The sequence below is a fragment of the Nicotiana tabacum genome, chromosome 4, assembly GCF_000715075.1.
Source record: "Nicotiana tabacum cultivar K326 chromosome 4, ASM71507v2, whole genome shotgun sequence".
Classification (NCBI taxonomy): domain Eukaryota; kingdom Viridiplantae; phylum Streptophyta; class Magnoliopsida; order Solanales; family Solanaceae; genus Nicotiana; species Nicotiana tabacum.
Genome location: NC_134083.1, coordinates 55,401,554 through 55,415,107, shown reverse-complemented (window position 1 = coordinate 55,415,107; position 13,554 = coordinate 55,401,554). Strand labels below are relative to the sequence as shown.

The 13,554-nt window shown below is 34.3% G+C and overlaps 3 protein-coding genes across 3 annotated transcripts; all 3 read left to right on the top strand.

Annotated features, from left to right (window-relative positions):
* The first annotated feature begins 264 nt into the window (after window positions 1-264).
* LOC107801288 (flavonol sulfotransferase-like) lies at window positions 265-2,312 on the top strand. Its single transcript, XM_016624593.2, has 2 exons — window positions 265-565; window positions 914-2,312. The coding sequence occupies exons 1-2, from the start codon at window positions 458-460 to the stop codon at window positions 2,072-2,074; spliced, it is 1,269 nt and encodes a 422-aa protein (XP_016480079.2). The 5' UTR covers window positions 265-457; the 3' UTR covers window positions 2,075-2,312.
* An 833-nt stretch (window positions 2,313-3,145) lies between these two features.
* Window positions 3,146-4,054, top strand: LOC107801285 (cytosolic sulfotransferase 12-like). The gene is made up of 3 exons (XM_075250830.1): window positions 3,146-3,336; window positions 3,507-3,723; window positions 3,902-4,054. Exons 1-3 carry the CDS (start codon window positions 3,146-3,148, stop codon window positions 4,052-4,054), a joined length of 561 nt encoding a protein of 186 aa, XP_075106931.1.
* A 3,042-nt stretch (window positions 4,055-7,096) lies between these two features.
* On the top strand, window positions 7,097-11,969 carry LOC107801289 (uncharacterized). Its single transcript, XM_016624595.2, has 6 exons — window positions 7,097-7,417; window positions 8,959-9,177; window positions 9,434-9,600; window positions 10,534-10,615; window positions 10,729-10,797; window positions 11,645-11,969. Exons 1-6 carry the CDS (start codon window positions 7,289-7,291, stop codon window positions 11,813-11,815), a joined length of 837 nt encoding a protein of 278 aa, XP_016480081.1. The 5' UTR covers window positions 7,097-7,288; the 3' UTR covers window positions 11,816-11,969.
* Window positions 11,970-13,554: the final 1,585 nt, after the last annotated feature.

The following is a 13,554-nucleotide window of genomic DNA, read 5'->3' as shown; positions in this document are numbered from 1 at the left end:
TTAGAAGCCGCTTTTGGTTTGAAATCTCCGGGTTTTGAAACAAATTAAGGTTCTTTTGGATTTGTTTCTACAGGAACCCGATCAAACATTCCTCTAATATTCATAAATAAATTAATTACAAAAGTTTATATAATAGAAAATTGGTAAAATAGTCATATTATAAATTTTTACATTAATGATATTAAATTTAAATAATTTTACAAAGAAATACTATAAAACAAGAAAGATAAGCTTTATATCTAAAGGCAGTCGCTTTATATTTATCCCTTTTTCAAAGTAGGAACTTAGTTTTATATTTTTCTATTTCCAGAACTTTATTAAATTCGTTTGACATGGGAAAAATGTCTTTAAATGAAGTTATTTTCTATGAAAAGTGTTATACCTTGAAAAACTACTTTATGTACATTTTTCAGTGACGCGCAATCATTAAGATAAAGTATGAGATAAAATTTTGATAATGTTAACTACAGCATATCTGTTCTTCCCAATCTCTCTCCGGGCGAATTTGCAGTGCCGGGTACTCTCTATTTCTCCGGCGAACTTCACGATCTCCCTGCAAAAAAAAGTAAGTTCCCTTTGTTTCTCTCCAGATTTCCTCTCTTGTTCTGATATAAGACATAAGCCCTAAATCCGTTTCCAAATTGTTTTTAGTTAGCAGAAATGGAATGATGTTTGAATGTCTGACAATTGTTAATATTGGATAATAATACAGATAACAGAACTACTTTAATTAATTTGATAGCTAGCTAAGTCAAAGCATTGCAAGTGTTGGTACTTATTATGGTAAAATGCTTTTTTAAATCGTCTAAATTAGGAAGTGTTTCTACTTCAGATCACAAATCACAACTGAGTTTTTTTATTGCTATACTCTGAATAATAGAAGAGTTATTAGCCATTCTGATCATCCTTTCAGTCTTCTCACAACAAAGAGGGACAAGATTTTAGATCAGTGGGTTCAGTTCTGACTCGATCTGGTGAATACGAGTTAATTTGGTCTAGACTTCATCAATTTTCGACTTGCTCCATGGACATATCCCGTTCCCATTTTTCTCAGCGCGAACACAATGATGAAAATGAATACAAGAAAGATGATCAAAATGACAGTGATATGCTCTCAAGCTTTCCCAAAGAAAATGGTTGGATGGTTAAACATCTTTACCAATACGAGTCCTTTTGGTTTAGTCCAGCAGCTATTAGAGGTATTAAGAGGGTGCAAGAATGCTTCAATGCTCAACCCACAGATTTTTTTCTAGCTACTTTCCCAAAAGCAGGAACAACATGGTTCAAGGCCCTTATTTTCTCCATCACGAATCGTGCTCGATTCGATTTCTCCTCTCACCCTTTGCTTGCCAAGAGTCCCCATGATTGCATTCCCTTCGTGGAATCCATCATACAAGATGAAACTTCCTACCGAGATTACCAAATTTCGTGTTCGCCATGTTGCCTTTTCGCAACCCACATTCCTTACTCTTTGTTACCAGCATCTGTAGTTTCGTCTGGTTGCAAAATTGTGTATGTTTTTCGCGATACTAAAGATGTTTTTGTTTCAACTTGGCATTATATGATAAAAATAAGACCCAAAGAACTACCATCTTTTCCGATTGAAGATGCCTTTGATCTGTTTTGCAAAGGTGTCTCACATTGTGGACCCTTTTGGGATCATGTCTTGGATTATTGGAAGGCAAGCATGGAAAATCCGAACAAGATACTTTTCATAATGTACGAGGACATGAAGAAAGATCCCATTCTCTGTCTTACCAAATTGGCTAAGTTCTTGGATAGGCCTTTTACCTTGGAAGAAGAGAGAGAAGGGGCTGTGCAGGAGATTGCAAGGCTTTGTGGATTTGAGAGTTTGAGTAGTTTAAAAGTAAACCAGACCGGAGTGATGCATTTCAATTCAATTGTAGTTGAGAACCGGCATTTCTTGAGGAAAGGTCAAGTTGGAGATTGGAAAAACCATCTGACGCTAGAGATGGCCCAACTGTTGGATGAAATCACTAGGCAGAAATTTGCTGGGACTAGCTTGATAGAAACTTTGTTTGTCGATACAATACCCTCTACTGTCGAGGCATAAGTTAGTGCTCTAAGCTAAGTACCAACTACCAAGGGATAAATCGCTAGTCAAACAGTATAAACAGCAATCAAATGACATTATGATTTGCTCCAGGGTTGTAAGAAATAAATACTTGCTTCACTGCCATTCTTTAAATTCTTAGCCTTTTTTAATATGCAAATGTAATTGTTCTGGTGTTGGTGCAATTGTAAAGTGATTTTATTCCATTAAACTTTCATTCCGTAAAGAATGATTTCGTACATATTAATAGCAGTGAAAACAATGAGTGGCTTGACACCCTAACTTGTGTTTCCATATTTTAGAAGTTGCCATGCATTGATGAAATTTGGATGCATGAACCTTAGTTATTTGGATATTGTGCTGCTGTTGTGGTTCATTTTATTTGCAAAAAAAACTGGTTATTTTATGCATGTCTATATATTAATCTACAAATTGTGAGGCAAAACTAATACTTCATTCCTTCTAGGAAAAATGAACCAGAAATGATTCTGGGATATTTCAACAGCAAGTTTTGTCCGGTCGGTAAATGCTTACTTTGACGAGCAATTCTAAAAAGGAAGAAGCTTTTTGAAGGATGGATAAGAAACTATCCCATCCAAAAAAAAGATTTAAAAAAAAGGATACTACTAACAAATTAGTGGAGCTGGTCACTTAAATGGTCCTAAATGTCTACAATCTTTGGCAAATCAAACTCAAATGTGATCTATCCTGTCAATCCCACCCGAAAGCTATCCATTTTAACGTGTCTTTGCCTAGCAAGATACGTCTAGTTCTCCCTCCATTTTTTAAGTGCTATTATGGTAAAGTGCATCTGGCTTACATGCTCGGATTATCTTGAATTTAGGGGAAGTTTCCTCAGATCACAAGTAATAACTAAGTTTTGCTTGCTAAACTCGGCAAGAAAAGTTATTAATCTTCCTAGGAAGTTTACTTTGCCATTCCCATCCTTATGGTCATTCTAGCTATTTGAGAGGTTGAGTTAGTCCATCTATCCTTAGACTTCAGCTTCTATGTCCCTTTCCCGTTGTTCACATTATCAGCTTGATGATGAATACAATAAAGCAGATGAAAATGACAGTGACAGGCTCACAAGTCACAACTCTTCCCAAAGAGAAAGGTTGGATCACTGAATATGTATACGAATACCAGTCAGTTTGGTTAACTCCAACATTTGTTAAAGGAGTTAAGTTGGTTCAGCAATGCATCTATGCTCAATCCACTGATATTCTGCTAGCTACTCTCCCAAAATCAGGAACAACATGGTTCAAGGCCCTTATTTTCTCTATCATGAATCGCGTGTGATTCAATTTTTCTTCTCACCCTTTGCTTACCAATGGCCCCCATGATTGTATTCCCTTCTTGGAATATATAATACGAGATGAAACTTCCTACCAAGATTATCAGATTTCATGTTTGTCACACTGCCTTTTAGCAACCCACATTCCTTGCTCTCTGTGATATCTTCTGGCTGCAAAATTGTGTATGTTTTTCGCGAGACCAAAGGTGTTTTTGTTTCAAATTCGCATTATATGACAAAATTGAGACCTGAAGATGCACTTGATTTGTTTTGCAAAGGGGTGTCACATTTTGGACCCTTTTGGGATCATGTGTTGGGTTATTGGAAGGCAAGCTTGGAAAATCCAGACAAGGTACTTTTCTTGACATACGAGGACATGAACAAAGATCCCATTCTCTGTCTTATCAAATTGGCCAAGTTCTTGGATAAGCCTTTTTCCTTTTTCCTTAGAAGAAAAGAAAGAAGGTGTTATGCAGGAGATAATAAAAATTTGTAGCTTTAAGAATTTGAGCAGTTTGGAAGTGAATCAGACCGGAGTGCAACATTTCAGTCCACAATTTGCTATTGAGAACCGGCATTTCTCAAGGAAAGGTCAAGTTGGAGATTGGAAAAACCATCTGACACTAGAGATGACTGAACAATTGGAAGAAATCACTAGGCAGAAACTTGGTCAGTCAGATTAGTTTGATACAATAACTAATGCACAAATCATCAGTTAAACTAAGCAGTATCAAAATGGCATTTTTATTTACTCAAGAGTTCATATTGGTATTTCACTAGTGTTTTCTAAAGGTTAAACTTCATTTATATGCTAATGTAGTTTATTTTGACGTTATCTGTTTCAGGACGATCTTTTTCTATTAAATTTCATTCCAAAAAGAATTACGCATGTTAATGGCATTAAGAAATAGAATGATTTGACAGCAAATCACTTAATCATAGCAAGTTGATATAGTTTGATGTAAACACAGAGTATAATATCGCATTCCAATACTAAAGTTGGCAAGATCGATGAGATTCTGATGCATGAACCTTAGCTATTCGGTTACTGTGTCCTTGTAGTTTATTAAATTTTTTAATGCAAAAATTATTCATATAAATATTCTAATCGTACTAATTATCGGGCAAAACAAACCCTGATGCCATCTTGGGGAACTATACCAGAAGTGATTCTTGGAGATACCGACACCCAGTTAGTCATATCTCCATTGAAGACTTAATCGAGAAAAAGAAAGAGGACTTCTATAAAGCCTAGTATGGTTTACCTAATTATCATCCGTAGCTACTATAATTGTTACTAACTTGTATTATTTATATTCAGACGCACAATGAATACAACTAAGGCGAAATACAGAAATACAGAAAAATAAAATATTGTCGTTGAGAGTTGAATTCAAGACCTCCGTTAACTAAGCGGGCGCTCTAACCAACTAAGCTACAAGGACTTGTTGCTCTGTTGTTTAAGATCAAAACAATTAATCTCTTATTTCATGGATTTGCTATAAAATTCAAATATAGCTACGAATAGTATTTTGTTGAAAGAATAGCTACGGATGATAAATACAGTGTAAATGTTTGATGTGTCGCGTAATTTTCCCAACAAAAAATTGAAGTAATTTGTCGAAAAAATGGGCCAGAAATTATTTATATTCGATAGCCAAAAAAATATATAAAATTTGTATAATTTTTATATATAATATACGTAATGTGTATATATATACAAAAATAATCGGCTATTATTTTGAGAGCGGACGTAAATGATTTGTCATATCGCAAAATTGTAACTACTGCATTCAATTGCTTTGACCTTTCAAACTTTAGACCTCCGAGTATAAAGAGATAGGCTTTGGTAAAGCTAAAGCCCAATTTCACAACCGAAGCTAAGCAGTAGAAGTGACGATTGCATTAGTAGCCACTTTTAAGCCTGTTATTTAAAATATATTCACAACTTACAGTGTATTTAAAACTTAGCCAATTCATCCAAATTTCAGGACTAAGTATTCTGAATTTTGTATCCTTAATTTTTGAGCTGCTAATTTGGAATTCAGGACTTAGTGTCCTAAATTTTGGAGCTGTTAATTTGAAACTCAGGATTAAGTGTTCTGAATTTTTTGAATTGCTAATTTAAAATTCAGGACATAAACTTCTAATTTTTGGATACAATATTCGAACTTTAGAATACGATGTCCTAAGCCAGTGTCCTAGAGTTTGAACGAATTAACTAATCTTTAAATATATTGTAAATTGTGGATATATTTTAAATAACTTGCTTAAAAATGGCTACTTGATGTCCTTTTCACGCAGAAGTAGGTTTAGTATGAAGTTTATCAAAACTGGCTAAACTTTTCATAATTTGTTAAAACTGGATATAGTTTAAATAAGGGTATTACAAATGGTCCAGAAGATAAAAGTAGCAGAAATGAAGGTGTTGAGATGGATGTGTGGGCACACTAGGATGGATAAGATTATGAATGAGTATATTCGTGAGTGGGTGGGCGTGGCTCCCGTGGATGACAAGATGCAGAAAGCGAAGCTTAGGTGGTTCGGGCACATGCGGAGGAGGAGCTTAGATGCTCCGGTTAGGAGGTGTGAGCGTTTGGCTCTGGCAGTTACGAGAAGAGGTAGAGGGCGGCCTAAGAAGTACTGGGGCGAGGTGATCAGGCAGGACATGGCGCAGCTTCAGATTTCCGAGGACATGACCCTTGATAGGAAAGTGTGGAGGTCGAGCATTAAGGTTGTAGGTTAGGGGGTAGTTGTAGGTTAGGGGGTAGTCGAGCGTTTCTCCTCGCATGCGTCGGCTAGTTTGATAGTGTTTCGTCTAGGACTGCTAGCGGTTTTTGTTGTGTTTCAAATTTTTATTTTTATTTTTTTTCACATTTTGTCCTTTCCATTTATTTGTTGTATTTTATGATGCTGACTAATACTATTTTTCTAGTTTCTGTTGTGGTTACGAATCTATTGTCTCTGAGCCGAGGGTCTCCCGGAAACAGCCTCTCTATCCCTTCGGGTTAGGGGTAAGGTCTGCGTACATTCTATCACTGATCCTACTAGTAGGATTCTACTGGGTTGTTGTTGTTATTATAAGGGTATTACAAATGGCTATTTGGTGGCCACTGTCCTGAAGGTCTTATAATTTAAAGAATTATTACCATTTGCAGTTGAAAAAGGGACAGTAACTCAGTAAAGAACTACTCCCTAAGTCCTTTTTAAAAAAATATGTGACATTGGCTTTCTTAATTCTTAACACGTTTTATATTTAAAACTCTCTAATTCTTAGACTTCTTTTTTCCCTTTAGTTATGTGAATTAAGATGACAGGTTTAAAGAATATATCCTCCGTTTCATTTCATATGCAATGTTTGACTAGGTAAAGAATTTTAAAAATACTAATGATTCTTGACACATACAAAAAATAACTTTAGAACTTGTGATCTTAAATATGCATGATATTTCTATGCCTAAAACAAAATGCCATTAAAGTAAACTAAAAAGTTTATAATTAAAAATTTACAGATATAAAAAAGTGCCATTCTTTTAAAATGAACTAAAAAGAAAGAATATCATATAAAATAAATTAAACTCAAAGTATTAGATATTAGAAATGTTTTTCGTATTTTATGTGTATGTAATTACTAAAACATTGTACTTATGATTCCGTTTCATTCCCATATAAAATAAAATAAAATAAAAAGTATAAAGTAGTAATACTATACTAGTGTTATTTCAAGAAAATAGAAAGTATACAGGAGAGGGGCGTGTGGCTCAGCTGTAAGACCAAGCTATCTGCCACTAAATTGTTATCCTTTTCTCCACATAACTACTTTGCTGACACGAGCCCAAGTTAGAGGAGGCACGCACAGACAACTCCTTCAGAATTTCCCCTCTCCTAAGTGGAAATTTTAACGTTAATACAAAATCATGTCATCCTCCGCTGTTGTTGCTGGTGCCTCGCCCTCTTCCTGCTCTGCTGCTTACTCGAGAAACCTTAGCATCAGCAATACTAGTGCTTCCATCCCATCCCCCAAATTGTCCACCGTTCCATGCCAGGTATTCCATTCATATCTCTTGAAATGCAAGAGAAAACACACTTTTAATTATTGCGTTACTCTCTCCGTTCACTTTTACCTGTCCACTAATAACTAAAATGCATAATTTATCATGATACTCATATTATTTGGTGTATAGTATTAATGGATTTGAAAAATAATTTGGAATGAGTAATTAATGCTAGGGGCAAAATAAGAAAAAATAATTATTTTTTTCTTGATATGCGAAAAGTGAACGGAGAGAGTATATCGTAATATGAGTTCAAGCCGTGGAATAAGCCAAGTGTCAGGCACGCTGGCTACATCAGACGTCTTGGACAGGGGCAGATATAATGTGGTAGATGCGGGTTCAATTGAACTCATAACTTTTGACGCGGAGCAGAATTTTACATCATTAAAATTGCAAAAACAATGGGTATGAACCCATAACTTTAAAAATAAGGGAATCTACGTGGTATGCCCATTGAAAACATTAGTTAACATCATATACAATTAAAATATTTATTTTACTCTATATACTTACTTTATAAAATTATTTTACCATGTATACCTACTTTATTCTAAAATATAATACTGTATATTCTAAATTAGAATAATGTGATATATTTAATTTGGAATTGTATTCCAAATTAGAATATTGTAGCATGTTTAGAAAAATTATGGCATATTTGCTTTGGATACTATATTCCAAATTAAAATGTTGTAGTATGTTTGGTTCGGATACTGTATTCCAAATTAAAATATTGTAATATATATGGTTTGAATATTGTATTCCAAATTAGAATACTGTAGTATGTTTTATTAGAATATTATGGTATATTTAGTTTGGATATTGTATTCTTCATTAGAATATTATGTTAAGCTATATTTGGATTTTCGATTGGAATATTGTGGTATCATTAGTTTGAATATTATATTCCAAATTAAAAGATTATGGCCTGTTTAGTTAGAATATTGTATTCTAAATTAGAATATTATGGTAAGTTAGGTTTGGATTGTATTCCAAAGTAGAATATCGTGATATGTTTTGGAATATATGGAGGTATAGCGTGTAATATTTTTGGGATATATGATGTAATTTTAAAACTTAGGGATACCATGAAAGTGAGTTCTACAAATGGGTATATCATGTAACTTCCCCTTAAAAATATAATGGGTTCAATGTTAAAAATCTTTAAAATTGAACCCATAGAGTTTAAATTCGGGATCCGCCTCTGGTCTTAGAGGTGCCGCCATTCCCTGGACCCTGTGTGAATGCAGTGGCGGAGCCAGGAATTTAACTAAGGAGTGTCAAAATATAAAAAAAGTAAACATACAAAGAAAATAAGGGAAGTCAACATATAGCATATATACATAAAATCAAATTTTGACCTAACTAGATAGTGTGGCTCCGTCACTGTGTGAATGTGTGATGCTTCGTGCATCGAGCGCCCTTTTTTTTTGGTGGCTTGATTATTTTCTTGGGTCAATCATATAAAATTATTTTTTGATTTTTCAATGGCGTATTCTGAATTGTGGATATTTTTGGCTTGAGCTGGACAGAAAACTAGTTTTCAAGGTTTATCACTACAAGAAGCCAAAAGGGGTGTTTTGAATTCATTTTTAGCTGAGAGCAAGAGGAATGCTATTAGCATTGGTGGAAGAAGTAGAACCCTTGAGATCACTGCAAGATCAACTGCTGCAAAGAATATCGAAGTTGAAGTTGATAAGCCATTGGGACTCACCCTTGGTCCTAAGAATGGTGGTGGGGTTGTCATTACGGTCAGTAATTACTTGCTGTCATTTACCATGTTTTACAAGTTACTAATCGATACTAAAAGTTACCTGCCATTGGCTATTAAGTTACCTGATAGTGTAAAATTTATTATCACATTGTCGTTGTATATTTGTTAAACTAAGTTACCTGTGATTGACTATAAAGTTACATGTGATAATTGGCTATTGAGCAGGAAAATCTGCCTAATTAAAAATGAATGATTGACGTCAAAGATAATTTTGTTTTTATCTTTTGAATTAGGGTATAGAGAATGGTGGTAATGCTGCAAGGGCAGGGCTTAAGGTTGGTGACCAGGTAGTCTATACTAGTAGCTTCTTTGGCGATGAACTCTGGCCAGCTGATAAACTTGGATTTACCAAAACCGCCATCCAGGCGAAGCCTGATTCTGTCTACTTCGTCGTTAGCAGGTTAGCTTCTCCTTGGCCTTATATTCTGGTTTGAGTTTAACTTCTATACTAGCAGTGTAAAGACTTTTTATATTATCAGTTCACCTAAAAGATAATTACAAGTGGAGTTAGTAACCTCGAAAATTAGACAGATTACCTGCTACAACAGGTTAAAATACACAAATACCGTACAAAAAATTTATACTATCAATGTATAAGTTAAATCCTTTTGGTTTTGCTGCGGTAGTAGAGGAACATGGGATGAAATATGCTTGATTAGTGCAGCTCGTATATGATATTGTAGTTTTGAATTTCTCAATATTAATGAAGATTGGCTTGTATTTTTGCAAGCTTACTAATTATAATCCTAGACTCTTATGAATGATTTTTTTGGATAACTTAAAAAGAGTACTTAAAAGCAACTCAATGCATAGGGATGAGGTTATCTGGCCAATATATCAGTCAAAGGCTCTAAGAAATTGCATAAACGATGACAAGTTCACTTGGATTCTTGGAAATGCTATGATCTTTATTGACTTAAGCTATTGGTACTAGTCTTTTCCATATAAAAACACTAATATGTATGTTGTTTGTTATTGGCTTTTAAGAATTACTTTACCATCTTGTATAATGGGTTAAAATCTGTATTATCAATGCGCAAGAAGTCTGCATAAGTTCTGTCATTGTAGTCATTATTTGCTCTTTCATTCATTCCTTTGGTACTTTTGAGTGTGAAAATATAGAGCATGATTGAAAAGTTGAGCGACATCCTAGTTCATGTTGATCCTGCCCTCCTATGACCCGAAATTAGACATCACTTCCTTATTACAAAATTCTAGCCATGATGGAAATTTGATGGCCACATGTATGGATATTGACATCTTTATTAACAAAAAGATATGAGACTAACATATTTCAATGTATTGAATATCTTTGGTCGATATTTTGATGCAGAGGTGTCGATGTAGATGTTAAAAGACTGCCCAAGCGTCCAGCTCCTCCTCAATTTGGAAGGAAATTAACTGATGCTCAAAAGGCTAGTATTGATCCGTGCATCACTACAAATTTTCACTTTTAATTTGTAATCGCTTCATTTACATCTTTTATATTTGTTTCTTTGCCTAATCATCTATACTTCACTATCCTCAGGCCAGAGCAACACACATTTGCCTCGATTGTGGTTACATATACACTTTGCCAAAGTCTTTCGATGACCAGGCAAGATTCTGCACTTTTCTTTTAACTGTATTTCAATATAACAAGCCTATGATATCTTTTTTCGGCTTCAAAAACTTTTAGACGATTTCAGAGCTTAGGTTAAGCAGTTGGATTTTCAGCCCAACCGTTCAAAGTCTCTTCTTCTCCTTCAAATTAGCCCGCAGCCAAGTCTATGACTCTCTCATAACCTGTTGGCTTGCCTAGCAGTAACTCTGTGCAGACAAACAAAAGTCTATGACTAGTTCTGAATATGAAAGTAAAAATTATTAAGAAAGGAGAAAGTAACAAAAAATTAGAAAGTGGGGACTAATGCTTGCAACAAAATGACTCGGGAGTGAAAGGATCAGGAATTCCTCTTCCAACTAGTCCCAGAATGGGCGCTATGGCAAAGAACAAGAAGAAAACACTGGAGAAATTTGTCTAACAGTAACAAAGGTTGCCACTACCTCAGCCTTTACAACAACATTAGGCAAGCCCCACTAGTACCTATCTATAGAGAAGTACCGGTGACAGCGACTTTCTAGGTTACAACTTACAATGTCATCTGAGTATTACGGATTATTCTTCCAACTAGTCCCAGAATGGGCGTTATGTCAAAGAACAAGAAGAAAACACTGGAGAAATTTGTCTAATAGTAACAAAGGCTTCCACTACTTCAACCTTAACTACAACTACATTACGGATTGTTACCTACCTATAGAGTAAAATTAAAGAAGTAGGGGTGACAGCGACTTTCTAGGTTACAATATGATCTGAACAATTAACTTCACTGCATTCAAGGAAGGCGAAAATTTGACGATTGAAATAACAAATGAGGGATTTGATTTGTTCTGTTTCTTGAATGCAGCCGGAGGACTATGCATGTCCACAGTGTAGAGCACCAAAGAAGAGGTTTGCAAAATATGATGTTAACACTGGGAGAGCAATAGGAGGAGGATTGCCCCCCATTGGTGTCATTATTGGTCTCATTGCTGGTATTGGTGGTGTTGGAGCATTACTGGTTTATGGTCTTCAATAAATGATCTTCTCTTAGTACAAAAAATTTCCTCTGATCTATACCTTAAAAAGTGTTAAAAACCATTGTTTCTGCTCAGAAATACACATTCCAACAGACTTCAACATGTTACCTTGTTGTTTTCCACTTTTCAGCTCAATAGCCTTTATTTTTCAAATCACATGATCTGTTAGTACGGAGTTGTAGATAACATAACGAATATTCGATATTGTTTAATTTTACTTTTAAAAAAAAAGGATTATACAGAAAAAAAAGAAGAGGAAACAGTAGTCATTTTGGTACTCGCATTGGTAATCGCCACAAAACTAATAATAAAACAATAATAATGATGCAACTGGGGAGGGTGCACAGTCCAAGCCTTGGTGGAGAATTTTCATAAAAAATAAAAATAAAAATGAAACTAATTTGGATTAGCCAATATTTTTATGAGAATAGTGATACTTTAAAGAATAATTTACTTGGCTTCTACAGCTCACTTTTATGTTTGTTACAGTTAGAGCATTAAAGTAAATAAAGTTTCAGGGACAACTTTTGTGGCTGACTTCTTCTGTCGCGAATAAAAGTATTACTCTATGTTTAGCGACCTACATTCACTACAGAAAATATATTTTCTGTGACGCCTTTATGGCGACTAAATAGGTCGCCACAAAAGGAAGTACTTCTATGCTATTTGGGGGCGGCGACCTACATTCGCTGCAAGAAATAAGTTTATGTGACGAGTGACGACCTTCTGTGGCAACTCATTTAGTCGCCACAAAAGGTAGTTTTGGATTCATTTGTTTATTTTTTCTGGCAAACATTATCACCACAAAATTTAATAATAAATTAATAATAGTATTTTAGCAGGGGTGAATGCACATTACTATTGGTCCGAGCCGCGTATATGATATACTAGTCTTAGGGTACGCGCAAAGCGCGTGTACCTATATCAATAAATATATAATTTTTAAAAATTATATAAATATTATTAAATAATGTGTTAGAGTTATTGAAAAATATCAAAGAAAAAAAATATAAGTTTTTAAAAATAATGAATATTAATCTCACTCATTAAATAAGGAATCCTATTCTACATAAGTCTTTATATGTCTTATTATAATTTATGAGATATGGAATATATATCTTATGAAATAAGAAGAATAAGTGTGAACATATTTCTATGGCCCTGAGGATATATACAAGGAAAAGAACGTAATACTCTTACTTCTCTTAAATAATATATATTTTAAAGTCCTTAATATTAAGATTTCTTACTTAATTCAATAAGAAAAAATTTAATAATCGAAATTTTAGTTTCTTTTAAAGTCCTAAATATTAGGATAATAATTAAATAATTATTTTGTCTAGTGTGAAGTGTGAACTATATTTTAAAAAAATAAAAAAGACAAACGATATTTTGCCAAAGGCTTTCGTGCTTTTAATATAATATAGATAGATATAAATTGAAAGAACACGAAGTAGTGGGTAATAGGTAAATGGATGGAAACGCCATCGGCTTTAATTTTATTGACTAGTACATTGGTAGTATTTGGTACATTATTAAACAATCCATGTTTTAGCTAAAATAACAAAAATTATCATAATCTTTTAAACATTAATTTCTTTTCATCAATATAATTGTATACGGTCGAAATAGATTTCAGTCTTGGCATGTCTGGTATGGTTCGAAGGGTGACGTATCGAAGTAAGATCCCGAAGAGAGGACGAGCTAACCGCGAACCCAGGGAGGCCGGTTCGTGTCG